The sequence below is a fragment of the Bolinopsis microptera genome, chromosome 3, assembly GCF_026151205.1.
Source record: "Bolinopsis microptera isolate Bmic1 chromosome 3, MBARI_Bmic_1.0, whole genome shotgun sequence".
Lineage (NCBI taxonomy): Eukaryota > Metazoa > Ctenophora > Tentaculata > Lobata > Bolinopsidae > Bolinopsis > Bolinopsis microptera.
The window spans coordinates 18,884,903-18,908,685 of NC_087074.1; the positions used below are offsets into that span (position 1 = coordinate 18,884,903).

The 23,783-nt window shown below is 40.0% G+C and overlaps 1 protein-coding gene and 1 long non-coding RNA gene across 2 annotated transcripts; one reads left to right on the forward strand and one right to left on the reverse strand.

Annotated features, from left to right (window-relative positions):
- Window positions 1–13,888: 13,888 nt before the first annotated feature.
- LOC134813548 (uncharacterized) lies at window positions 13,889–15,269 on the forward strand. The gene is made up of 3 exons (XR_010160032.1): window positions 13,889–14,077; window positions 14,533–14,777; window positions 14,962–15,269. It is a non-coding gene; the product is annotated as an uncharacterized LOC134813548 (long non-coding RNA).
- A 1,150-nt stretch (window positions 15,270–16,419) lies between these two features.
- On the reverse strand, window positions 16,420–20,794 carry LOC134813266 (adhesion G-protein coupled receptor G2-like). The gene is made up of 9 exons (XM_063820956.1): window positions 20,699–20,794; window positions 20,208–20,510; window positions 18,431–18,619; window positions 18,052–18,294; window positions 17,720–17,882; window positions 17,322–17,581; window positions 17,050–17,184; window positions 16,635–16,877; window positions 16,420–16,443 (listed from the first exon to the last, which is right to left on the reverse strand). Exons 1-9 carry the CDS (start codon window positions 20,792–20,794, stop codon window positions 16,420–16,422), a joined length of 1,656 nt encoding a protein of 551 aa, XP_063677026.1.
- Between the last annotated feature and the right edge of the window lie 2,989 nt (window positions 20,795–23,783).

A 23,783-nucleotide genomic window follows, 5' to 3' on the forward strand; every position in this document is an offset into this window, starting at 1 on the left:
TTGCTTGATATTGGAGATTTCAAAACTGTAGTCCGACAGTCAAAGTTCTCTTGTCTAACTTTAATGCGTGTCGAACTTGAGTCCAGATAGAGCACTTTAGTTCGACAGACTCAGAGTCGAACCTCAGGGTTTGTCGAACTACAGTAACTGACGAACTAGAGAGCGTGTCGAACTTGAGTACGTGTACCGAATTTACCATGGTAAAAACATCTTCACACCGTAAAATGTGCAAAAGCTACAAACGGTTCCTTCAACATTGTTTACAGCGGGCAATATCCTTTATTTCATTCAATTCTTCTGAAGTGTTCATGACCAAATTACGGTCTTTAGGATCGTCCATTAATAATTTAAGGAGGCTTTTGCCGGGACAACCTGTACGCCCTTTCAATTTTGACAGGGCAGAAGTAGATGGTTCTAAAACAAAACATAAATAAATCCAATCCCTTTAAAATAAATATGCTACCATCTAGCTTACTCATAGAACACAACTTGGAATACTTAGTGGCCTTAATATCCAACTTAGGCAGAACATAGCTTAACGACAAAACATCTGATACTACAACTTCAGAAACCTTCTCTATAGCCTCTTTTTTGATAACAGAACAATCGTCAGCTAACATGGCAATTAGAATGTTATGGGGGTGTGCAAAATAAGAATTATTTCGTTAAACTTCTAAACAAATTTCCCTGTCAACTTTACCCTTAACGTGTTTCCTGACCAATGTTACTTCCTCAAACAAGTTAACTGCACCATTAACAACTGAGCTCTTATACTTGATATTCAAATCAAGCGGTAAGTAAATATTGATGATATAACTAACTCGACTGCATTGTAATCCACCTTGCGTGGCTGAGAGGACCAATTCGTTCTCTCGACAGTTCAGGACTCAGAACCCCTTAAATTTTTAATGGCAGGTCTATCCTGTGAAGGCACCAAATAAATCTTTGCGATTCCCGTCCAACATTTTTCTCCAAGAGGGCTATAATCCCATTGTGACGTCCGGTGTTGACGTAAGTGGCGTAACAGCCACAAGATCTTAGTGGCGAGTTGTCGAATGTCGATCCTAAGCTCATCACAATGCTGCATATTTTCTCCCGTCAAAGTATAGCGACTCCACTTTCAGATTCCGAAGGTCTTCTAACTCATTCTCTTTAGATCGGTGCACTATCTTTAGATTTCTTCAGTCTCCTGAAATATATTATGTCACAATAGATCATTAGATGATACGTAAAGATACTGTACAGGCAATCCATGATTGTTGATTTGTTTGCGTACCCAAAAATATTTCTTTTATATGAATAGCTTATAAAAAACCCAACATTAGGATGTATTTGAAAAGTAACTTAAAACGACATGCAGGGCGACCGATAACGCCTGAATCAATGCTTGGTAGCACAAACCGGAGGTTAAAAATGAATACTGACCACATGGTTGTTGCATGGGTCACTTGCAAGTTCATATATCACATACTTGGTTTTACATTTCCTATCAGAGCGACCTCCAATCTTCATAGATGATCAAACGTATGGCCCGATCTAATCATATCGACGAGAATTTTTAATCGATTTTCGGCATTTCAACTTTCAATTCCCATATCCCAGATATGACTTAACATATGTGGGATGACTTGCGTGCTATTGTGTCTTATTGTGATAGTGTGATTGAAAACAGCTCGATATTATTTAATCTCACCAAACATGCATATCGCATACTATCGTAGATCCCCTGCACTTTAAAGAAATGCTTACAGCATTTGTGAAATCATTCCCGGATGAGCCTCTAGTGGCAGGATACAGCTGTCGAAATGGAAACTCGTTACTGGACTGGAGTGGAATAAAGGCAGCGATCTCGCTGTCCGGGTGGTCAGCAACTCTGATGACCCGATAGAGGATTCTATGAAGCACACCAAAGTAACCAAAGTAATCACCCAGCAAATGCGATATGACTCATATCGCATTTAGTGGGTGATGTAATTATTATGAGCTATGATAAATCACATTTCTTGCACAACTCGGTCTGATTGTTGAGGAAAAGAAGAGGTAGATGGTAAATTAGGTAGGCCGGTTCAGATAAGTACAATTGATGGTACAAATTACGGATCATGATTCATACCTGGCCATTTCGGAAAGCAGCGTGGGTTTAAGAGTTCCGACTCCTGATAGCGTAATCGAGTTTCTTTATATTTGGGATGACCTCCGAAACAGAAACCCTGTCCCCCTCCGCCGCTTTTGTGGTGATGTAGAATGGCTTCGGTACCGCAATAGCCTTGGTCAGAAGATCCCAATCGTGAGGAGTCATCTGCAAAATGCAGTTGATCAATACTTAGCCTGTACATTGAGAAGTGAGCTAGGAATTAGGAGGTCCAGAGGACAAGAATTTGTTCCAGTTACATTCCAAAGACATTGATTCTCTAAACTTGATGTTAACTAGTGCTACTCAGAAAATGAGAGATGAGTCAAAAGAGGTGCATGTAAACTGACCTGTTGAGATGCAGACAACGATAACTCTGCATTTTGAGCGGTGATTGTTGTTGCAGATTTTTTATTCTGAAAGGCCTGGAACATCATGTAATAACTGTTCCATCTCGTGTCGACTGCAACTGGTCTGATGAGAGTTGCCTCTACTGCTTGATTTTCATTCAGTAGACGTTTACCTGCATGTGCGGGATAGTTTAACATATGATAGTTAAGAAACGCAAGTCTTAACAATGATAGTTTTGCCAAGATTATGTCACTCAACGAACGTGTACCTACGGCAAAATTGTAATCAAACGTTATTAATGTGTACATTTCAATAAGAAGATATTTTGAATCAGCCGTTATTATCAGATTAAGTATGTGACTATGAAATTATCAAACAGAAAAGCTAAGGTAAATGTAGTGATTCTCACAGAAAAATGACACAAATTAGATATATATGGACACGTTCATTTGAGTTTGAGGATATTGGTAAATATAAGTGACCCTATTAAAAGGCACAGTGTAGTTGACTTTGTCACACTATGAAATTACACAAACCCTTGATGGTTAGGATAATCGTTTCATCCTCTAGGCTAACTTTGTCACTTAACGATATCTTAATCAGGTGATAAGATATCGCTTCAATACGGCCGGCACGGAAATGGTTACATTGTCACACTATAAACATGTGACGGAGTAAATATGGACCCCTTGCTGCCGTTTTTGACCAAATTTTTGAGTGTCCAGTTGATTAGATGGGTACATATGACCATTACCTACATATTTGACGACTTTTTTCGTTAGATGGTGCACTCAGGTTTACTCTGTCACACATTTAAGAAAACATGTGAAGAATGTTTAGGGCACCCTGATAAGCAATGCTGAGTAGTGTAGGTTTATTTGATGGCCTGGAAGTGCTAGGAATTGTTCTTATATCATATAGTCGTAAGGAATTAAAACACAGAAGGCACAAACAAGTTTACTTTGTCACATAATCTTGATGATATCTGAACATGTGTGAAATTAAACAAATAATGATATACCAGCTTAAACCCCTTATATTACATACTATGCATCAAACAACACTGCTAGTACCACGCACCAGTCACATAAATCATTATCGGGTGGCAATATGTTAACAGTGTCACAATTAAACTACCGCAACATGGTCAAAAATAGGGTAATTTCGTCACAACAAAATTATTATAACTCTGTTAGCTCCTTGCTGGCAAAATAACTAGTTCATTGATGATAAAGTTACATAGTATTCTAATAGAAGTATAGCTCTTCAAAATAGGGGCAAGACATGTTTACTTTGTCACATCAGTTATTATAAGAGTTAGGTAATCGTCATCAGATTAACAGATCTTTTTCGTAGTTTGGATCGATTAATATAGGCAATAAAGCATCCTATGCCAATTTTAACACACTATCTTGATATTTTTGGGGCAGGGAAAGTTAATTTTGTCACATTTTCAGCGTCTTTGACAAATTAATCTAAAATTGTTAAACTTGAGCCCTGATGTTCTAGACAATATTCTACCAATCGTTTCTGAAAGAATGCTGAATTCTAATAGAGTTATAGATCTTCAAAATAGGGGCAAGACATGTTTACTTTGTCACATCAGTTATTATTAGAGTTAGGTAATCGTCATCAGATTAACAGATCTTTTTCGTAGTTTGGATTGATTTATATAGGTAATAAAGCAGCCTATGCTAATTTTTACACACTATCTTGAAATTGTTGGGGCAGGAAAAGTCAATTTTGTCACATTTTTAGTGATTTTGACAAATTTAACCTAAAATTGTTAAACTGGGGGGGTGTCATGTCCGTCTATGTCCGCCTATGTCCTGTCCTTTTTGGATTCTATGAGACAACGGACGTGTTTTTTGGGACATTGGCGGACACGGACGGACATTGGCGGACTCGGACGGACATTGGCGGACTCGGACGGACATAGGCGGACCCGGACGGACATTGGCGGACTTGGACGGACATTGGTGGACATTAGCGGACATTGGTGGACATTAGCGGACAAACATTTTGAGGACTGAAGAGTACTGAAGAGTACTGAAGAGTACTGAGGAGGATGGCTGAGGAGGATGGCTGAGGAGGATGGCTGAGGAGGATGGCTGAGGAGGATGACTGAGAGGGAGGAGAAGGATCAGGAAGACCCAGGAGGAGGAGGAGGAGGACTCAGGAGGAGGACTGAGGAGGACTGAGAAGGAGGAGGACTGAGGAGGATGGCTGAGGAGGATGGCTGAGGAGAATGACTGAGAGGGAGGAGGAGGAGGAAGAGGAGGAAGAGGACTGAGGAGGAGGAGGAGAATGACTGAGGAGGAGAAGGAGGACCCAGGAGGAGGAGGACCCAGGAAAAGGCCCCAGGAGGAGGAGGAGGAGGACTGGGGAGGAGGAGAACTGTTGAGGACTGATGAGGAGGACTGAGGACGAGGAGGAGTAGGAGGAGGACTGAGGAGGAGAGGAGGAAGAGGACTGGGGAGGATCAGGAAGACCCAGGAGGACCCAGGAGGAGGAAGAGGAGGAGGACCCAGGAGGAGGAGGAGGACTGAGGAGGATGGCTGAGGAGGATGGCTGGGGAGGATGGCTGAGGAGGATGACTGAGGAGGATGACTGAGAGGGAGGAGGAGGAGGAAGAGGAGGAAGAGGACTGAGGAGGAGGAGGAGAAGGACTGAGGAGGAGAAGGAGGACCCAGGAGGAGGAGGACCCAGGAGGAGGAGGACCCAGGAGGAGGACCCAGGAAAAGGCCCCAGGAGGAGGAGGAGGACTGGGGAGGAGGAGAACTGTTGAGGACTGATGAGGAGGACTGAGGACGAGGAGGAGTAGGAGGAGGACTGAGGAGGGGAGGAGGAAGAGGACTGGGGAGGATCAGGAAGACCCAGGAGGACCCAGGAGGAGGAGGAGGAGGAGGACCCAGGAGGAGGAGGAGGACTGAGGAGGATGGCTGAGGAGGATGGCTGGGGAGGATGGCTGAGGAGGATGACTGAGAAGGATGACTGAGAGGGAGTAGGAGGAGGACTCAGGAGGAGGACTCAGGAGGAAGAGGAGGAGGACTGAGGAGAACTGAGGAGGAGGAGGAGGAGGAGGAGGAGGACTGAATAGGAGGAGAAGAAGGAGGGGGACTGGGAGAGGACTGGGGAGGAGGAGGACTGATGAGAAGGATGAAGAGGAGGACCCAGGAGGAGGAGGACTGAGGACCAAGGAGGAAGAGGAGGAGGATGAAGAGGAGGAGGAGGACCCAGGAGGAGGAGGACTGAGGAGGACTGAGGAGGATGGCTGAGGAGGATGACTGAGAGGGAAGAGGAGGAGGATGACTCAGGAGGAGGAGGAGGAGGACTGAGGAGGACTGAGAAGAAGGAGGACTCAGGAGGAGGAGGAGGACTGAATAGGAGGAGGAGGATGGGGACTGGGAGAGGACTGAGGAGGAGGATGGAGGACTGAGGAGAAGGATGAGGAGGAGGACCCAGGAGGACTGAGGACCCAGGAGGAAGAGGAGGAGGAGGAGGACCCAGGAGGAGGACCCAGGAGGAGGACTCAGGAGGAGGAGGAGGACTGGGGAGGAGGAGGACTGTTGAGGACTGATGAGGAGGACTGAGGACGAGGAGGAGGAGTAGGAGGAGGACTGAGGAGGGGAGGAGGAAGAGGACTGAGGAAGATCAGGAAGACCCAGGAGGAGGAGGAGGAAGAGTAGGAGAAGGAAGCATCTAAATGTTATTTCCATTTTTGTCCGTTTTTGTCCATTTTTATTTTTTGTCCGCTCTATTTTTTGTCCGTTTTGAAAATATAGGGTACCGAACGGACAAAAAACATGATCCCCCTATAACAGCAAAAATTGAACATTTTATTTAGCAATTTAGGTGTCCATAAATGTCCGCCTATGTCCGCCTATGTCCGCCTATGTCCGTCTATGTCCGCCTATGTCCGCCTATGTCCGTCTATGTCCGCCTATGTCCGCCTATGTCCTGTCCTTTTTGGATTCTATGAGACAAGCGGACATAGACGGACGTGACACCCCCCCCTTAACTTGAGGTCTGATGTTCTGGACAATATTCTACCGATTTTTGTCTGAAAGAATGTTGAATGCTGATAGAGTCATAGAATATATAGATCTTCAAAATAGGGGAAAGACATGTTTACTTTGTCACATCAGTTATTATAAGAGTTATTATAAGAGACTATTTCATTCTATAATCATTATTTTTAACCTATTTACGATTTCATATCATTTTTTGTGACAATGTAAACACTGATCTTAACTTGCATCAACTACATTGTCATCAAAGTTTTCCCGCCTTTCAAACCAAAATCAGATATAAATAATTCGCCCAAAATTTAAAATTCCAAATATTGTGACGGAATTTACCTCATTTCCCAATAACCAAGTGCCTTTTTAGCTAACTATTCGAAACAACATATTTTAGGGCTATAATTGGTAGATCAACCATCAAATAATGAGTTAAAAGGTTTTTGAGGACATCTCATAGTAGAATAGAGGTATGGTATTCTGAGTGTGACAAAGTTACCCAAATATTGCCTTGTAACCGTTCGATCCGTGCCCTTTAACCAATGTTGTATCATAATTGTTAGATTGACCTAATCTACTATATTTCAGACCAAGGAATGATAATTAGACAACTGCAGTTAACTAAGTCACACAAAATGTGACATTTGAACCATTATAGTGCCTAACAACAATAGATTTTCTTTCTGAGCAGTGCATATGGGAGTATGGGTTACGTGGCTAATGTTCAGAACTTCTGAACGTGCTAGGTTAATAGATGTCAAAATTAAGCCACTATCGTCGAAAACGCTATCATTTTTGTTTACCAATATCCTCAAACTCAAATGAACGTGTCCATATATGAGCTAAATTATTCAGATTTAACGATAGAACTTACCGGTATGTGCTCGGTTATAGGGAAGGCATCTCAGTACAATAACTTTTCTTTCGAAGTTTGTAGTTACGAAGTGTATTATGACCCCCAAATAGGAATCCAGCGCTTTTGACGACCAAACATCACAGCTCAGACTGTAATCAGCTCCTTTCAGTCAATAAATTTCTTCAGTTTAAACTGTAATCTATTATATAATTCAGGAAACAGTTTTGTGCGCACCACCTTCTCTGAGGGTATGTCAAACTTCTTGTTCAAACCTGAATGAGTCGGAAGTCAGATGATCTTAATTTATCTGTAAATGATTATCCAACAAATGACTGTCAATCTGCTGCTAATTTACTTAATAGCAATCAATTTTATCATCACAAAGAACTCAATTGGAATTGTAATCTGGAGTCATCACAGCTCGAGCCTAGAAAATTTGTTTTGTTATTGAGCTAAGTTATTAAAAACGTCCCAAATGAATCTTACCGTCAACAAACTGTTGAAAATGTTCATTCTCAACAATCGTGTAGGGGAGCATCTGATCAATAATCCATTTCAGGAGCAACTTTTTAGATCTTTTTGACGTTCATCAGTCTAGTAACAGTGGCGCCGCTCCAGACTGCCCACAGTGTGGGCTGATTAGATGTTGTCAGTTGATACATCGATCTCCGCTCAGCTTCGACTTCATCAGACTTTTGTCTCTTGACCCTCTGTGATTCACGTATTGCAGTTGCTTCCTTGTGTTTAGAAGGGTGCTTATGTTGCAAATGATCCCATAAAATGATTACCTGGATAAGCTTTATTTAGTAATTTTTATAGTCATATCGATTGTTCATAGTTGCTGGTTCCTTTCCAGCTAGTGTCCACGATTGACTGCACATTAGTCGTTATAAAAATATTGTGGCTAAAGGTTGCTAAATCATTATAGATATAGCTCAAAGTTATTTTCTAGAAAACAAAAGTATTATACCTGGAAATCCTTGGCCGCTTGGCCTGGTCTCAGTCTGATAGAAGCCAAGCACTCCAAATAATAATATGGACTTCCTCCAGGATCTGGCACAGTAAAGAATGTCCACACATCGGAAACATTCCTATTGGATTGAGACATCCTAGCCATGTGACAAGCACCTGCAGTAAAGCACAGTTAATAAATGAAATCGAATTGACGGTCAGAGGCACGGTGAATCAATTATTTCTGGGTAGGAATACTGAATAGGCTAAATAATAAACTAATTTGATTTACTGTCCGATGTATCAGCCCGTTAGTTTAAATTTTGACATTTAAAAACAGTGTAAATAAACTATTGAAATCAATCAACACATAACCTCTACAGCACGGTTTCACAAAACTGTCCTAATCAATGCGTTCACTGGCTAATGTCAACGATCTAATTATTCAATTAATTACTCAACTATAATAAGGATAATGGCAAATCCTGAGAGGGAGAGTAAATTCGCCGAGCTTGTTCAGTGTCAGTGCAGTGACAGAAAATCTATAAAAATATAATAGTCAAGTGATGCTAAAGCAGAGCACAAATGTGTAATAAGTTAATAGATTAAAAACTGATTCATGTGATGCATTACGCAGAGTACAGACAAAAATACTGATTCAATGATTAAAATTATAGCTGTGAGTGTCAATAAATTACTGTGTCATAAAAAAGGAACGATGTACACGTGATCTGAGATACCAATATCTCAATATCAAAAGGATAGTGTCTAGAAACATTCATAGTCCATGGTGGCAGCTATCAAGTTAAACGAAGTTACACTGACTGACAATGTATACGATTGCCGTCTCCCTCTCTCACCCCTGACCGCTATAAAAATTGTAATAGGCTTCAATAAGAAAGGGCAGGGAATGTTCAATACATTTTGTACAGCTTTTACCTTCGGTCCCTAGGCCACGGACCACGGTGTATACTAAATTATAAGTATAACCAATACAGAGTAGAAAGTAAGCGATAAATCACTAACGCAAAACAAAACGACAAATTCTGGACTGATTTCAAGATGGCCGACATAAGTCGGAAGTTGGTTGTACCTGACGCACCGACACCAGTCACACGCTTCACTGTCAGTTGGACTACTGCGGCAGTCAAACCCTGCCCTAGATGTACATTATAATGTGTAACGAGCTACACTGCGTGTACTCGCTGCGTGAACTGTACTCCTGCCGGCTGTAGGACGAAGGGGGGACTGTAGAGCGGGGGACTGTTGGTCGGAAGTAGGACCCTAGAGCGGAACAAGGTTAATGCTGCCGGCTGTTCGTCCCTGGATGAAGATGGGCTTCTCAGTAGGAGTCGAGGAATGACTATTGCATATTTGAGATAGTTGCAAAGAGTAGTAGGAATCGAATGTGATATACTAAAGCTAAACTCTCAGTGACATTTATACTGCACTATCGAAATCACTAACAAGAACCGCTTTGCGATCATGGGATCTGATCTGAATCATACCCTGTCACCAGACTGAGTAGGTGCTAAATTGTCACGCGATGAGATCCTCATTCCTAAATGATCTGCTTGAGTGCACGTACTTGGTCGGTTTTCACCGGGGCGAGAGTGAAAAAATCTAGAAGCTAATTGAAATCGAGTATGCAGTTTAGTGTCTACAACTTTTATAGAAACCAGGTCCTTTGTAAGGTCATTCTGGATCAGAATTGATAATGTACGCACATTTTATCAGTAGTTCCAACCCTAAGGGGGCAATTTCTAAATTACCCTCAGGCGCAAATATATGATTTTTGTAATTTGCAGGTGCTGGTGATAGCTGAACAGAGTAGGAATAAGTCTGAGGTTGCTGGATAGGGCTAGAATTTGCAGGTGCTAGTAGCATAACAACAATTATTGAGCGTTGGTGGAAGCTAGATAGAGCAGGAAGTAGCATTCAGAGATTGCTCGAAAGAGCTAGAATGGAGGTAGCAGAATTGAAGAAAACTAAAAGTAGATTCTACTACATCAACATGAGGTTGGATTGGAGGTGATTAGCCATAATAGCCAAACAGTACTGGAGAATGCCCAACTTGTGATAAGACCGGCTTAATCCTGATCCCTAATCCCGGTCCCGGTCTTAATCCCGGTCCCGGCACTTTTCCCCAGTCCCGGCCAAAAAAAGCGGTCCCGGTCGAGCCTTGGCTTTAACGAGATGGAAGCAACCAGAGAGATGGTTAGATGTATAAATTTGGGGATTGAAGTGGTTTGAAATAACCAAAGAAATGTTAAACAAATTGAACAACAGGTTGAACAAAAAAGTATAAGCACAATTCACAAAGCATATGTAAAGAGTTACCGCTATCGAGTGATAAAAGAGGAGAAAGCATAAATATGATTTTAGGCAGACGCCAGCTAGCTCATCGCGGTATCACATGACTTTAATACTGCGATATCATTGGTCATCTATGTATCCAATGCGAAATTTACATATGGCGCTATTTTCATGAATTAGTAGCGCCGTACAAAAATTAAGCAGTTTGGAACAAAATTACAAGTTTTCGGTTTACACAAATATTAAAACATTTACATTTTTGTTCGTATGAAGGTTCCAATGACTTAATAAAGTCATTTAAATAATAAAAATAGTACAAAGATACCAAGTAAACTCACAAATATTGCAACTTAGTCAAAAACAATGCATTTAACTGTTTTGGTGGCGCGCGCGCACCATCTCAGTCAATTACTCCCATAATTGGTCAAATTGGATAATAGGGACGCAAAATATGCGTCCCTCCAAAAAGTCCGATTTCCTTCATTGTATGCCCCTTTTTCCGCCTTCGGCGGCGCGCGCTTCGCGCGCGAAAAGTGGCTTGCAACGTATGTCAAGCAAAACCATATAAACCAAAGTCACGTGAAATTTTTGGGCGAGCGAATTATAGTAAGAGCCAGCTGGTCCTGAACGACTTTTCGAAATCCTAGCCCTCCAATCTGATCCTAACCTTAACCCTAACCCAATCTTTAACAAAAGCATACACTGAAACCCTAACCCTAACGAGAAATTAGATGTTAGACTAACTTCCTTATACGGTCATATCTTACTGGGCCGCGCTCAGCCTGTCATTCCGCCGAATCTCTATTCGGCGGAATATTTTTATGAACATGATAGCCTGAGGTCCCCAGGTAAGGTCATATCACGTGATCGAGACAGTTTTTCGCCATTATCTCGTCGCGTCAGGGGAGCATTTTAACCCTATTATTTTACGATGTTCTTGTATAAAGGAAACACGATATAACTAAGAGGTATTATTCTTGAAAGTAGAATGAAGATTTATATAAGTAACATAGGCATTAGAATATAACAGAACTGCTCGAACCTGACCTCTCAAATAATTATAAAACGGCACTTATATATAGCATGACACGTGACGAATGATTCGTGACCATGGGACATGAAGATACTATTTGAATGGTTGTGAAGTCGTGGTGAAGTGAACACGTGACAATGACGAGTGATTAGTGTTATGAATCTCCAAGGTGAAATGAACTGTGCTGACTTTGTGCATATGAAGTGAATTGGTGCTGAATTCTGAAAGTGGATTGTGCTAGTGCTTGTTATTTGATGTGAAAATAATGTGTAGTGGAGCATGATGTGAGGTGATTTGTGACTATGAATGCCTATAAAACATCTAAAACAAATAACACTAATTAACAATAAAAATATATATACTCTTTAAAACTAAAAGTAAACACAACACCTATGTCATGGGGGCCGGGGTGATTCGGATTCAGCGTCCGAAAATACATCGATTGAAGTTGGTTTTAACTGTCGAGGTCCCTTTTAGAACAATCTCGAAGATCGACTGTAAACTTAAAGTGATTTAGCGCACGCTCGCGCACGGTTAGTTTAATTTGATGAAGGAGCAATCATGGTAAACTTTTGTAATTCATATTTCATTATATTGTTCATGCTTGGTTACGTTTGTAAATTTTTTTAACCGATCCCTTTAGCTCTACCGTTTGTTTTTTTTTAAAATTTGTAATTGTCCCCAAAAATACAGGGTGGGCCAAAAGTCAGTGTGCAAACGTTGGCCTGAATAGCTCAGTCACTGAGTGCCCAATTGAAATAATTTGTTCTGGTATGACTTACTACCACCACTGGTTCGAGAAATTTGTCAAATCGAAACATATTTGTGTTCATTTTTTTCAAAAGAAGGTTCATTTTCGCATTTAATTGATAGTTTGGATAGTCAGATCGAGCCAAATTTTATTGAATTGTGTTTGGCCATTTAAATTACGTTTGCCCTGGAAAAATGAGAGTTCTAGCTTCTCAGATGACCGAGATATGAACCTTAACGAGGTTATTCATTACGTGTGATCAGGTGATTGGCTTACCTGATCACGTGATTAGGTGACCCGGCCGTTAACCGTTGAGAACTGCTTCTGAGTTCTGTGCTTGCGAACATGCTGAGGAGAGGCCGGTTAATTGAGTGATGCGGCCTTACCCACATCTTCCCATCGCCTGGAGGATCCAACACTCACAACACGCAAAATGGTGCTCGTCCTCATCTTCCTGCCAGACAGTGGATATCTTCTAAATTTGATAACAGAACCATCGGCGAAGGACTAGCTGAACCCTGGCCGCCTCGAAGTCCTGACATGAAACCTCCAGACTTCTTCTTCTGGGGATGGCTTAAGGATCAGATATACAAGGAGGGTCCTGCTCACGACATCCCTGAATTAAAGAGACGTATTAAAGACTGCTGCAGGGATGTTCCGGCGGAGTTCCTCACTAGGGCTTGTCGATCAGTGAAACGGCGCTGCAATTTAGTTGTAGAGAAGAATGGTGGTCATATTGAGAATTATCTGTAGATTTATTATTGTTTCAATTATTGTGTGCATATCTTAAATAAAGTTATCCTTTTGCAACAGTTTTGTTTCACTATTCATTTGCCGCCAAAATTCTCTGATCATTGCTAAGGCTCAAGTAGCACGCTAGAAACATAGTACGGGGTACGTGATATCAGATATCCCCCCTGGGAATTTTGAAGGTAGTCCAATTAAGGTATCGTGTCACATAATCACCCAATCAATCAAGCTGACAAGCTTGAAGCTAGAATAAATTCTTGATAACTCATTTTTTCATTTTTTCAGATCAGATGCAACATTTAATAATCTACCCTCTCTGAAAAAATTAGACATCTAGCATGTTCGGGGAGAACAATATAAGTGTTTTAATATTGAATGGGCGTGGTCTAAAATATTCGAATTTTCAAATTTTGGTGACGGAATCCTCGAACCAGTAGGTACAGTAAACCATTTGCAAAGCAACAACCCTCAAATATAAAACACGGCGGAGGTATAAGACCCAACGTTTGCACACTGACTTTTGGTCCACCCTGTATCAATTACTAATTACATGATCGAGAGTAAAAACAAATTATCATAATGACAGCAATGTACAAATATTCATTATTCACATTTTCTTTGTAGGTTTACAACCTACCAGGACGCGCGCCGACTTGGACTCGTCGACGGTCCTGATATGGAACAGATATTTTACGAGTATCACCCGTTAACATTTTCTTCAACATGATTTAAGATTTTATAGGTGCTCTTAAATATGGCTGCGATTAAAACTCACCAATCATTGAGGCAAGCGGATCCAAATCACAAAATATGTATCTTCGGGCCCCAATATTGCATGACAGGACCATTTCAGATCAATATTGGATCTGACCGTTACAATATCACTGATGGTAATGGAAATACGTTTTTTCTTCAAGTGAGTATGAGTTTCAAAATGCTTTATCAAAATCATATCTGAGTAATCGGGCTTTTACTAATTCGCTCGCCCAAAAATTTCACGTGACTTTGGTTTTTATGGTTTTGCAGCTGTACAAAACGGTTTTACATAAACCCTAATCCCAACCCTAATCCCAAGGCCTAACCATAACCCCGAAGCTATCCATAACCCTTACCACAACCCTAACCCTAACCCGAGCCCTTAACAATCGAATTCATGTTTTACTAGCCTGTCACGTGACTAAAACGGTTTTTTGCCCATAACTCTCCAGGGAAGCATTTTCACCCCATTTTCACCCCCAAAGGACTTTTTCACAAGAATTTTCTTAAAATTTGGGCGAGCGATTTAGTAGGAGCGGAGTAACTGTGAATAATGGTTTTGGTGTTTAATTGTTAATGTGCATTTAAGTTCTTCATTAGTCAAATTTCCACAAGGAACTTTCATCGGATACAGAGAAATCATGGAGAGCCACCTTCGAGCGGGAAAAATCTGCAATGCTTGATGAATATGGGAACGAGCTTTGCAAAATAAAGAGATACTTGACGGGCTGGCGATACATATGGCACATGAATTGTACTGCCACTGGTGAGGGTATGAATCAACGGAGGATTACAATGGCCTTCAGACATTTTACCAGGAACATGAAATGCTACGTTCATGTCACTGATGATTATAACAGGTACCGAGAGATAAATTAAATCTATACAGTGTTCTGTAGTAATTGGATGATTTTAGCTTATAATTAATTACGGTCAAATTAATTAGAGAGTTTGTTGATTTCGGGTAGGTTAACTAGTTAAACACTTACAAGCTTAGGTAATATCTTTCATTAAAACTATTTTAAACAAATGATAATTCTTCAGCAATTCTAAGCCGGAAATAATGATGAAATGCTCTGTGACATGTACACGAGAACGAACAAACAACGTAAATATATACGATGGCGAAACTAATCAGCTGTTTGCTCGTATGAGCGGTAATAAGCACGGCTTGATCCGCCTCTCAATTGAGCCTGACATTGACGTGGCCTTCATGACAGCACTTGCTTTGATGTGGGATGTTGCCCTTAGGAATTGGGGTTAAACGGACCCTGATCTTCGTCATTAAATAATGGTGATGACTAAAAATACCTCAATGATGTGGAATCGGGGGACTATAAATAATTAGTACAAAATGGACTTGATCTGATAATGTGATATCTTTACCAAAAAATATTGTACTGTACTATGTATTTTGGTAAAAATATCAGTATTAAAATATTAAGTTTATTTGAGCTTTAATTGTAAGTCGACTTCGCTTGTCGACTTCCCTAGTGCTTACACCATTGCACTTGAAGTTGAACGATAAACAGTTTTTTTCCAGGTCTGTTCATATATATTATATATCCTGTTACAATTATTTGAATTTAATACTAATAGTCATCTGTGAGTAAAACTAAAAGAATTTTGTTGGATTCAGAGTCACAATTTAAGCTTTTCAATGACAAATTAGCTAACACTAGCAGCGTACCCGTCCTCCGGACGACAATAATTCTTTACTTTCACTGACACCACGTTTTCGCTTTCTAAATTTATTGGGTGACCCAAATGGGTCAAATTTAAAGACAGGATTTCCAAATATTAGAATTAGCATTAGAATCAAATTTACACGGCAATACGATAATAATAGTAAATAATTTAAAGATTCTTCGATCTGCTGATTCAGCATCTGCCAGTTCTAAATCGTATTTTTGTTTCGATTGGCCCCCATGTGCAAAAAACAGCACACTACTTTGGAGTCGAAACAATATTGTACTGCAGTAAGTGCATAGTTTTACATGCATTGAAAATCTTATCAGCTATGTATAAAAAGATAAGATTCAATAATTAGCGACGGCACATTTCCAAGTATAGTAGTAGCTGTAGTAGATCTGTAAATAGATATTGGTATTTATATGTTATACTCATTTGTATCTGCTAATTTGTGCAGATAATATTGTCTTGATAACGAATGTGTCAAGAGTTAGAGACTGAAATCATTATTTGACACCACTTGGGGATCCAAATTTTGGGCACTAAAATTATTGTTCCGTGGCCAATTTTTTATTTTTTCATGCTGATTTGAAAAGCATAAAAGCATTTGACCCAGTCAAAAAAGTTTCAGTTGTATATCTTTTACGGTTTTTGCGGAAAGTCGCGTTAAAGTTGATGCCGTGGTATCGTCTCGCTTTATTTATAGTAAGATGAACAAATTAATGAAGAAAATCTAAAAACTACGCTACTGATACATTATTGGCAAACAATTTTATCGAATGAACGAGAGGTCTCAAAATTTGTTCATGATCAATAATCTCCGGAGACCATACCCTACAGCAATTATAAATGATTAATAACGTTCTCAAACCGTTCTTATGTTATCAACAGTGATCACTTGTTCGCCATTTTTGGGACACCCAGTATCAAATAAAACCAGTCTTTCGTTACACTTACAAAATTCATTCACACAGTCAAATTTCTGCATTATCGTCTGAATTAGCTGGAAACTCATTTTTGCTTACACTTTCAGACGTTCGATCATCGTTGGAGGCGGCGGCGTTTTCATAAATGTTGTCAGCTTGGTTTGGGACGGCACTGGCGCTGATCGTCATTGCCTGAGTTAACGGGGCTACTGATCTACCGGCGGCAGCGGCGGCGAAAGATATTGTAGAGGTCCTCCTCTCCTCTTGAAGCCCAACCTTAACCAGCCAGTGAGACGTGACCTGGTCGTTGAGCACAATGTAGAACAGGAATACAAATATGCCCTGAAAGTTTACATGGATAATTATCTCCGTTTGTAGTGCAATTAACCATTTTTCGTCTTTAATTTTCATAATGATGATATACTTGTGTAGTGGGTATCGATATTATGATACTTTAAAGATAACATCTAATTCGGAAGAAGGATAAAGAAGGCTGTAGAAAACACGCGCATACCTGAGAACTATTAAAAAGAATGAACAGATACTGCATCCCCACTTGGAAGTGAGGGGCTGGGAGGGACATGAATATTCCAAAGAACCAGCCTGTTCCAAGCAAGACCATCACACCGACTGCTGATTTAAGCTGCCGCTGAAGTTAGTTTAAGAATTTTTGCGATATTAAAATGAAGCATATGAAAAGTAAAACAAACCAGACAACAGGCCAGATGATAAACAATTCTTCGATCATATTCAAAGACGCTAAATATTAACAACCTTAGAACTCACTAAAATTTGTCCCCGATCAGAGATGTTGCCGGATGAGTTTGAGTTCTTGATCACTTTGGCAACCAGTGCGAAGAATACAAGGTTCACCAAGATAACCAAGACAATGGGGGCTAAGAAGAGAGTGTAGAAGGATGTACTTTCAGGGCGGATAAAGCACATAGTGTCCGCTAGGTACCCGTGTTCTGTGAAAGTGAAGCTACCTACGGTGTGCCGCTTCGTGAAGACGAAATATCCGATGAATGGTATCGGTAGAGGGATACCTAGAATATGGTCAGGTAATTTGTATGATAAGAGTATATAATTATACTCTTCTTATTTAAAAACAATCGAATAACCAAGATTATGCAAGTGTTCAGATAGAGAAAATATAAGATTGAATAATAATATTAATAACATACCCCATGCCGCGAGGTTAAACTTCAGCATACACTTTGAGATATGAGATCCGAACACTTGTACGAGAGAAAGGTACATAAGGAACCCTTCGACGACCATCCAGGCGAAGACCACAAGCCATAAGTAATGCTGGATCATCGCGTACACGGCACATCTCGTCGACTTCTGAAACGGGTGGTGGTTGATGAGTCGGGCAGTATTCGAAAAGGTCTGACAACTGGATTAAAAAGGATATCTTATTGAGTTATGGTAAGCAGCTGGACTCCTATAATATTATATTCTGTCAGCACAACTTATAGTTATCATCTAACCTCTAAATATAACTCAAGCTTACCAGTTTTATAACTCCGGTATCATCAGCAGAAATGAAAGCGTCTTGGATGAGGAACATCAATGACGCCAACAAAAGCGCAGTGGTGAAACAGATGTTGATCTTAGCGGATCGAGTTGATCGAAGAGCTTTAGCAGGAAGTAGGAACACCAGAGTTAAGATGAGACTGACGATTGAAATTCCGAGTAGTACATACGTTAAGTAGCTCTGTACTTCGGCAAACCCACGGTCAATCTCGTAAGCTGACTGAAAACATTTGGTGAAGGAGTGTTTCAAGCTGGGAGATATTACTATAAGTAAGACGAGTTTGAGGCCAGTATTACATAAAATAAAACGAGTTATGTATCATGATGGTTATCAATTTCCTTCCACAGAATCTCACCATGAGGACAGCAAAGCTGGTGTTGTGAGAGCACAAACAGAGCACCCCGTCTGATGGCTTGGCAGAGTTGTAGATGGTCTCGCAACCCTCCTTCCACTTTGCTTTAACAGGGTCGTATTTTGCGCAGATGTACGAAACTTGCATTCTTTTACCGTTAGGTTCCATGGTGAGGCTTGAGCTGGTGTTGCCCTGAAGGTTGTAGAGGATTAGAAAATATACATACAAAGGAATTATTTGCGTTAATGCTGATAGGATGTATACTTGGGGGGGGGGGGGGGGGGGGGGGGCAACCATATTAAAGTATATTAAAATGTAGGATTTTTTCCAATTTTGACCCGGGGATATACTTTAATATACTTTAATATACTTTAATATACTTTAATATACTTTAATATACAGGGTGGGCCAAAAGTCAGTGTGCAAACGTTGGGTCTTATACCTCCGCCGTGTTTTATATTTGAGGGTTGTTGCTTTGCAGATGGTTTACTGTACCTACTGGTTCGAAGATTCCGTCACCAAAATTTGAAAATTCGAATATTTTAGACCACGCCCATTCAATATTAAAACACTTATATTGTTCTCCCCGAACATGCTAGATGTCTAATTTTTTTCAGAGACGGTAGATTTTTAAATGTTGCATATGATCTGAAAATATGAGGCAAAACGGATTAGAAATGACGAAGTTATCAAGCATTTTCTGTATCTCGTTAACAAAATTGACTGGGTGATTATGTGACACCGCGACACGACACCTTAATTGGGCAGCCTTCACGATTCCCATAATGTTTAACGGGGTGGTTAACGGGGTCACCTAATCACGTGATTAGGTAAACCAATCACCTGATCACACGTAATGAATATCTCGGTCATCTGAGAAGCTAGAACTCTCATTTTTTCAGGGCAAACGTAATTTAAATGGCCAAACACAATTCAATAAAATTTGGCTCGATCCGACTATCCAAACTATCAAATAAATGCGAAAATGAACCTTCTTTTGAAACAAATGAACACAAATATGTTTCGATTTGACAAATTTCTCGAACCAGTGGTGGTAGTAAGTCATACCAGAACAAATTATTTCAATTGGGCACTCAGTGACTGAGCTATTAAGGCCAACGTTTGCACACTGACTTTTGGCCCACCCTGTACTTTAATATACTTTAATATACTTTAATGTACTTTAATGTACTTTAATATACCTACATTTTCTCCATTCAAATTTTGAACCATATTAAAGTATATTAAAATGTAGGTTTTTTTTCCAATTTTGACCCGGGATATACTTTAATATATTTTAATATACTTTAATATACCTACATTATAAAAAATTATGTGAAAAATTTTGTTTTATTCAATGTATGGATTAGATTTACCTTTCATGTAAAGTTAGTCTTGTTCAAAGATATTGATACTTGACCAATTTATGAGCCAAAATATATGAAGTATGAGTTCAGGGGACTAGCAACTGGCTTATCTTCTAATCTACTAATTGTAGGTATATTAAAGTATATTAAAATGTAGGATTTTTTTACTTATATTTTTTGAGTAAAGAGGTGTAAACTGTAAATATCTCTGTTATGCTTGCCAGCACTGTGGTACTAGATGCGCACGCAACATCCGCATAAAGTTTGCACGTGCGAAACGTAAGAAATTGTCTCATTCATGATTTCGATTACTTTTTGCTTTCCGACGAAAATTGTCTGATATCGTCCAGAATCTTATTTGCCACAGTGTAAAATTAAAATTTAAGTATAATTATCGTATTTAAATAACTCACTATATTAATGGTGGGCTTCATGAAGACATTTAGCTTGAAGTCATCAGGTACTGCGTTTTGAACTTTGACCTCAGTGATGAAAGAGTTAACAAAGCTCTTTTTGGTGTCCTCGCCATCTTTCTTGGTTGCGTCCTCCAAATCATTCTTCAGGTCATCCATGATTTTAGTGACGGCTTCCTTGTCGTCTTCGTCTTCCTCTTTTGTCACGATTGAAGTCGTCCTGTCGGGCATAAGTGTCGAGTCTGTGATGAGGACCACGGCCATGTCCACATCTGCGTTCTTTTCTCCCGTCTTTGTCTCGATCTGAATAAATTTCATAGTAACATATTTTAATGATACGATGTTAAATTCATAACATTTACGCATTGCAATACTAATAACTACTGTATGAATTCTAGGTACTGTTAAGCGAGTACTAATAGAATAAATTCTGACCAATAGAATCGTGTTTTCCTCTTCGTCATCGCCGGATCCAGAGCCTACTTCGCAACCTTGAAGGTCCTTGCCACCTCGACTTGCCTTAGAAAGGGTGAGGGCGACAACTCCATTACTGCTGGGTTCACCAGCATCTGCATCTTTCTTAACATCGATCACAGCTATGCGAGGAGACTTGATAATCTTGTTCTTGACAACAGTTTGCTTAACAACGTTAACAGTCTGAGTCACCAAACTGATCGGTTAGATCTATTTATAGGTTATGATTTGTGAGGTGGCTTGTGTCTTTTAATGTACAAATGATGAAATAAATTCCAGAAATGATTAAGTAATGTATGAATGTCGAAAAATTTTGAAGTATGGTACAATTCTCACAAAAAAAAATCAAAACAATGTACCCGTCACAGATCTTGCTGGCGAACTGGGTTTCAGTGTCGTTATCAGCTGTTTTAAAGTCGGACTTCACAAGGTTAGACACGGTGTTTAGGACGCTCTGGGCCACTGCCTCGGAGATTTCCCCGCTTTTGACGATGGATTTTAGAACATTAGACACCGCCTCTACGTCACCGATACCGTTCTTACCCTCATTATTTGTCATCTTCTCCATCTGTGCCGTCTTATCTTCATTCGAGGCAGTCTGAGGAGAATGTAGTTATATGACCGGCCATCAACATAAACAATTGGAAAATTAACTATGGTTTAAGCTAGTTGTATAAGATACCATATTTAACTTTTTGTTAACTTTTTTAACTGATATGAGTCATACTAAACCTTATCGTTGGCTAGTTGTTCTATAGCTATCGTATTTTTAGTGTTCTTGCAATAGTAAGTCCCCTCCACATATAACTCCTTGTTCCTCTTCATCTTGCAAGTGAAAACCGCCGTGAAGTCATCAAACTGACATTTCTTGTACTGTGAGCTTTTACCGAGCCCCAGCCAGCCGTGGCTGAATGTTCCGTACTGCGTTCGATAGGTTTCAGAAACACAGCCTTGTCCCAGACCACCTGAAACTTAGATCATTTTTATTTTTAAAATTAAAAAAAATTCATATTTGCACTCTAAAAGTAGAAGGAGTAAAAAAAGGGGGCATTTGCGATGGTCCCGGGTCCACTCTTGACTCTACCCAATTTTTGGTTTGCTTCAAAATTCAAAATGTAAAATACGAGTTTAAGTTCTTGCATCGTATTAACCTCAAGCATAAGTATCATACTAAAACTTGTAACCTGGTTTTGGGCAACTAACCTGGTTTTGGACAACTAACCTGGTTTTGGACAACTAACCTGGTTTTGGACAACTAGGCTCCGCTAGATAAGTAAAAGCGTCTCCAGACGTGCATGTCACTTCACTGCTCCCTTTGTTGAGAGCTCCAGAGTACGAGCATGTAACTTCCACCACGTGTTGAGCACCTCCACCTCGTTACAGTGTATCACAAGCCTGATATCTGCACTTTTGGTGAGGGTGAAACGCCATATCTTGTCTGCATCACTGGGAGGTGTTATGGAGAAGTTAGACCAGGAAGGCTTGCACCAGTCGAGTTTGTATTTTAGAGTTTCGCCGAAGTTGATCCATACTTTTCCTGCATTGTACTTCCAAGCAGAGTAGAAGGACACTGTCAGGTTATCTAGACTCTGCAACTCGCTGTTGGTTTTAACTTGTAAAGGTACTGAGGCCAGGCCCCATTCTATGTACGCATCGTCATCAGGTTGCACTGGTAACCAACCTGTGTGGTATTAATAAGTGACGTCACGTCTGGTATTAAGTGACGTCACGTCTGGTATTAAGTGACGTCACGTCTGGTATTAAGTGACGTCACGTCTGGTATTAAGTGACGTCACGTCTGGTATTAAGTGACGTCACGTGAACTGAGAGAAATGAATCTCATCAGTGTGAATTTTGTGATAGCACTCCTCCGTCAATCAATGTAATACAAGGTGGTCCTATATTTTGATTTACGGTATAAAAACACGACAGTGAAGCTGAAGACTCCCTTGACAATAATTCAATTATGCCCATTATATTTATACAATCAATTTGTGCTGTTAGAGTCAGTATATAAACTGAGTCTAACAGCATACAAACAGATTAATCAGCTTCAGACTTAAGATTCGTAATATAAAGATGCTAATAACTGGTTGTTACTTTCACCCAGCTCGGGTTCAGTCTAGTGCATTCTGGTGGAGTGTTATAGCTTAATTCAAACAATCTCAATCAGATATCGTTTTATATCAAATTTAACCCAAGCACGTACCAACTCAATAACAGATCAATTTGGGAATCTTACCTTTGGTCCCAAAACATGACTTATAAGCTGTAAACCAGCCCGACCGGGAACCAATGTCCGTGTACTTTAATCTATAACACTGCCTCCTGGTCCAATGAGCTGGGCTTATAAGTACTGCTAGACAAAGTTCCTCTTCATTACACCAACTTATACAATCGTCTTTGTTGATCAGGTTTTTCTGTCCAATTCTGTTAAAGTCTCCTATGTTACCGGTGTTATTATGCCAGCAACCTGACATTACTAAGGTAAGTAACATTTTTCACAACGATAAACCCCCCTTTTGAGTCTTGGTATTTCGTTAAATTTGATAAGCGACCATCATTCATTATGAAAAATTGAAATATGTATTCTTGATTCAAAGTCATTCAAAACTAGAGATTAGGGTTAAAAATGAAATGTAAGATCTTACTAATACCTCGTGTTGCAGAGTGCAGTAAGTACGCTATGAAAACGATAACAAGCTTCATGGTATAACGCTGAACATTTTTACCTGGAAATATGACAAAACTTTTGATTGATGTTTAATGATCTCAGAGGACTTTGAAGACGTTCAACAGAAATTAAGAAATTTCGTATGCAGAGCCCAGACACTAGAAATAGAATAACCTTTTTGATCCTTTTTCTTCGACATCTGTTCACTGTTGAATAAAGTCGTTACTATGTACTAACCATTAACGCTGTTCAAGATATGAGAGCGAGCAAAGGAAACTCCGCTGAATACTGCACTGATATACGATAAAACTAAAAGGACCGATTTGATCTTTGCGTGTCATTAGCGCCCATCACCTTGCTCGATCCTGGTAAAGCAGATCACCAATTTTGAAGCCTGTAGTCTTTTATTCAACCTGAGATGCATAGAA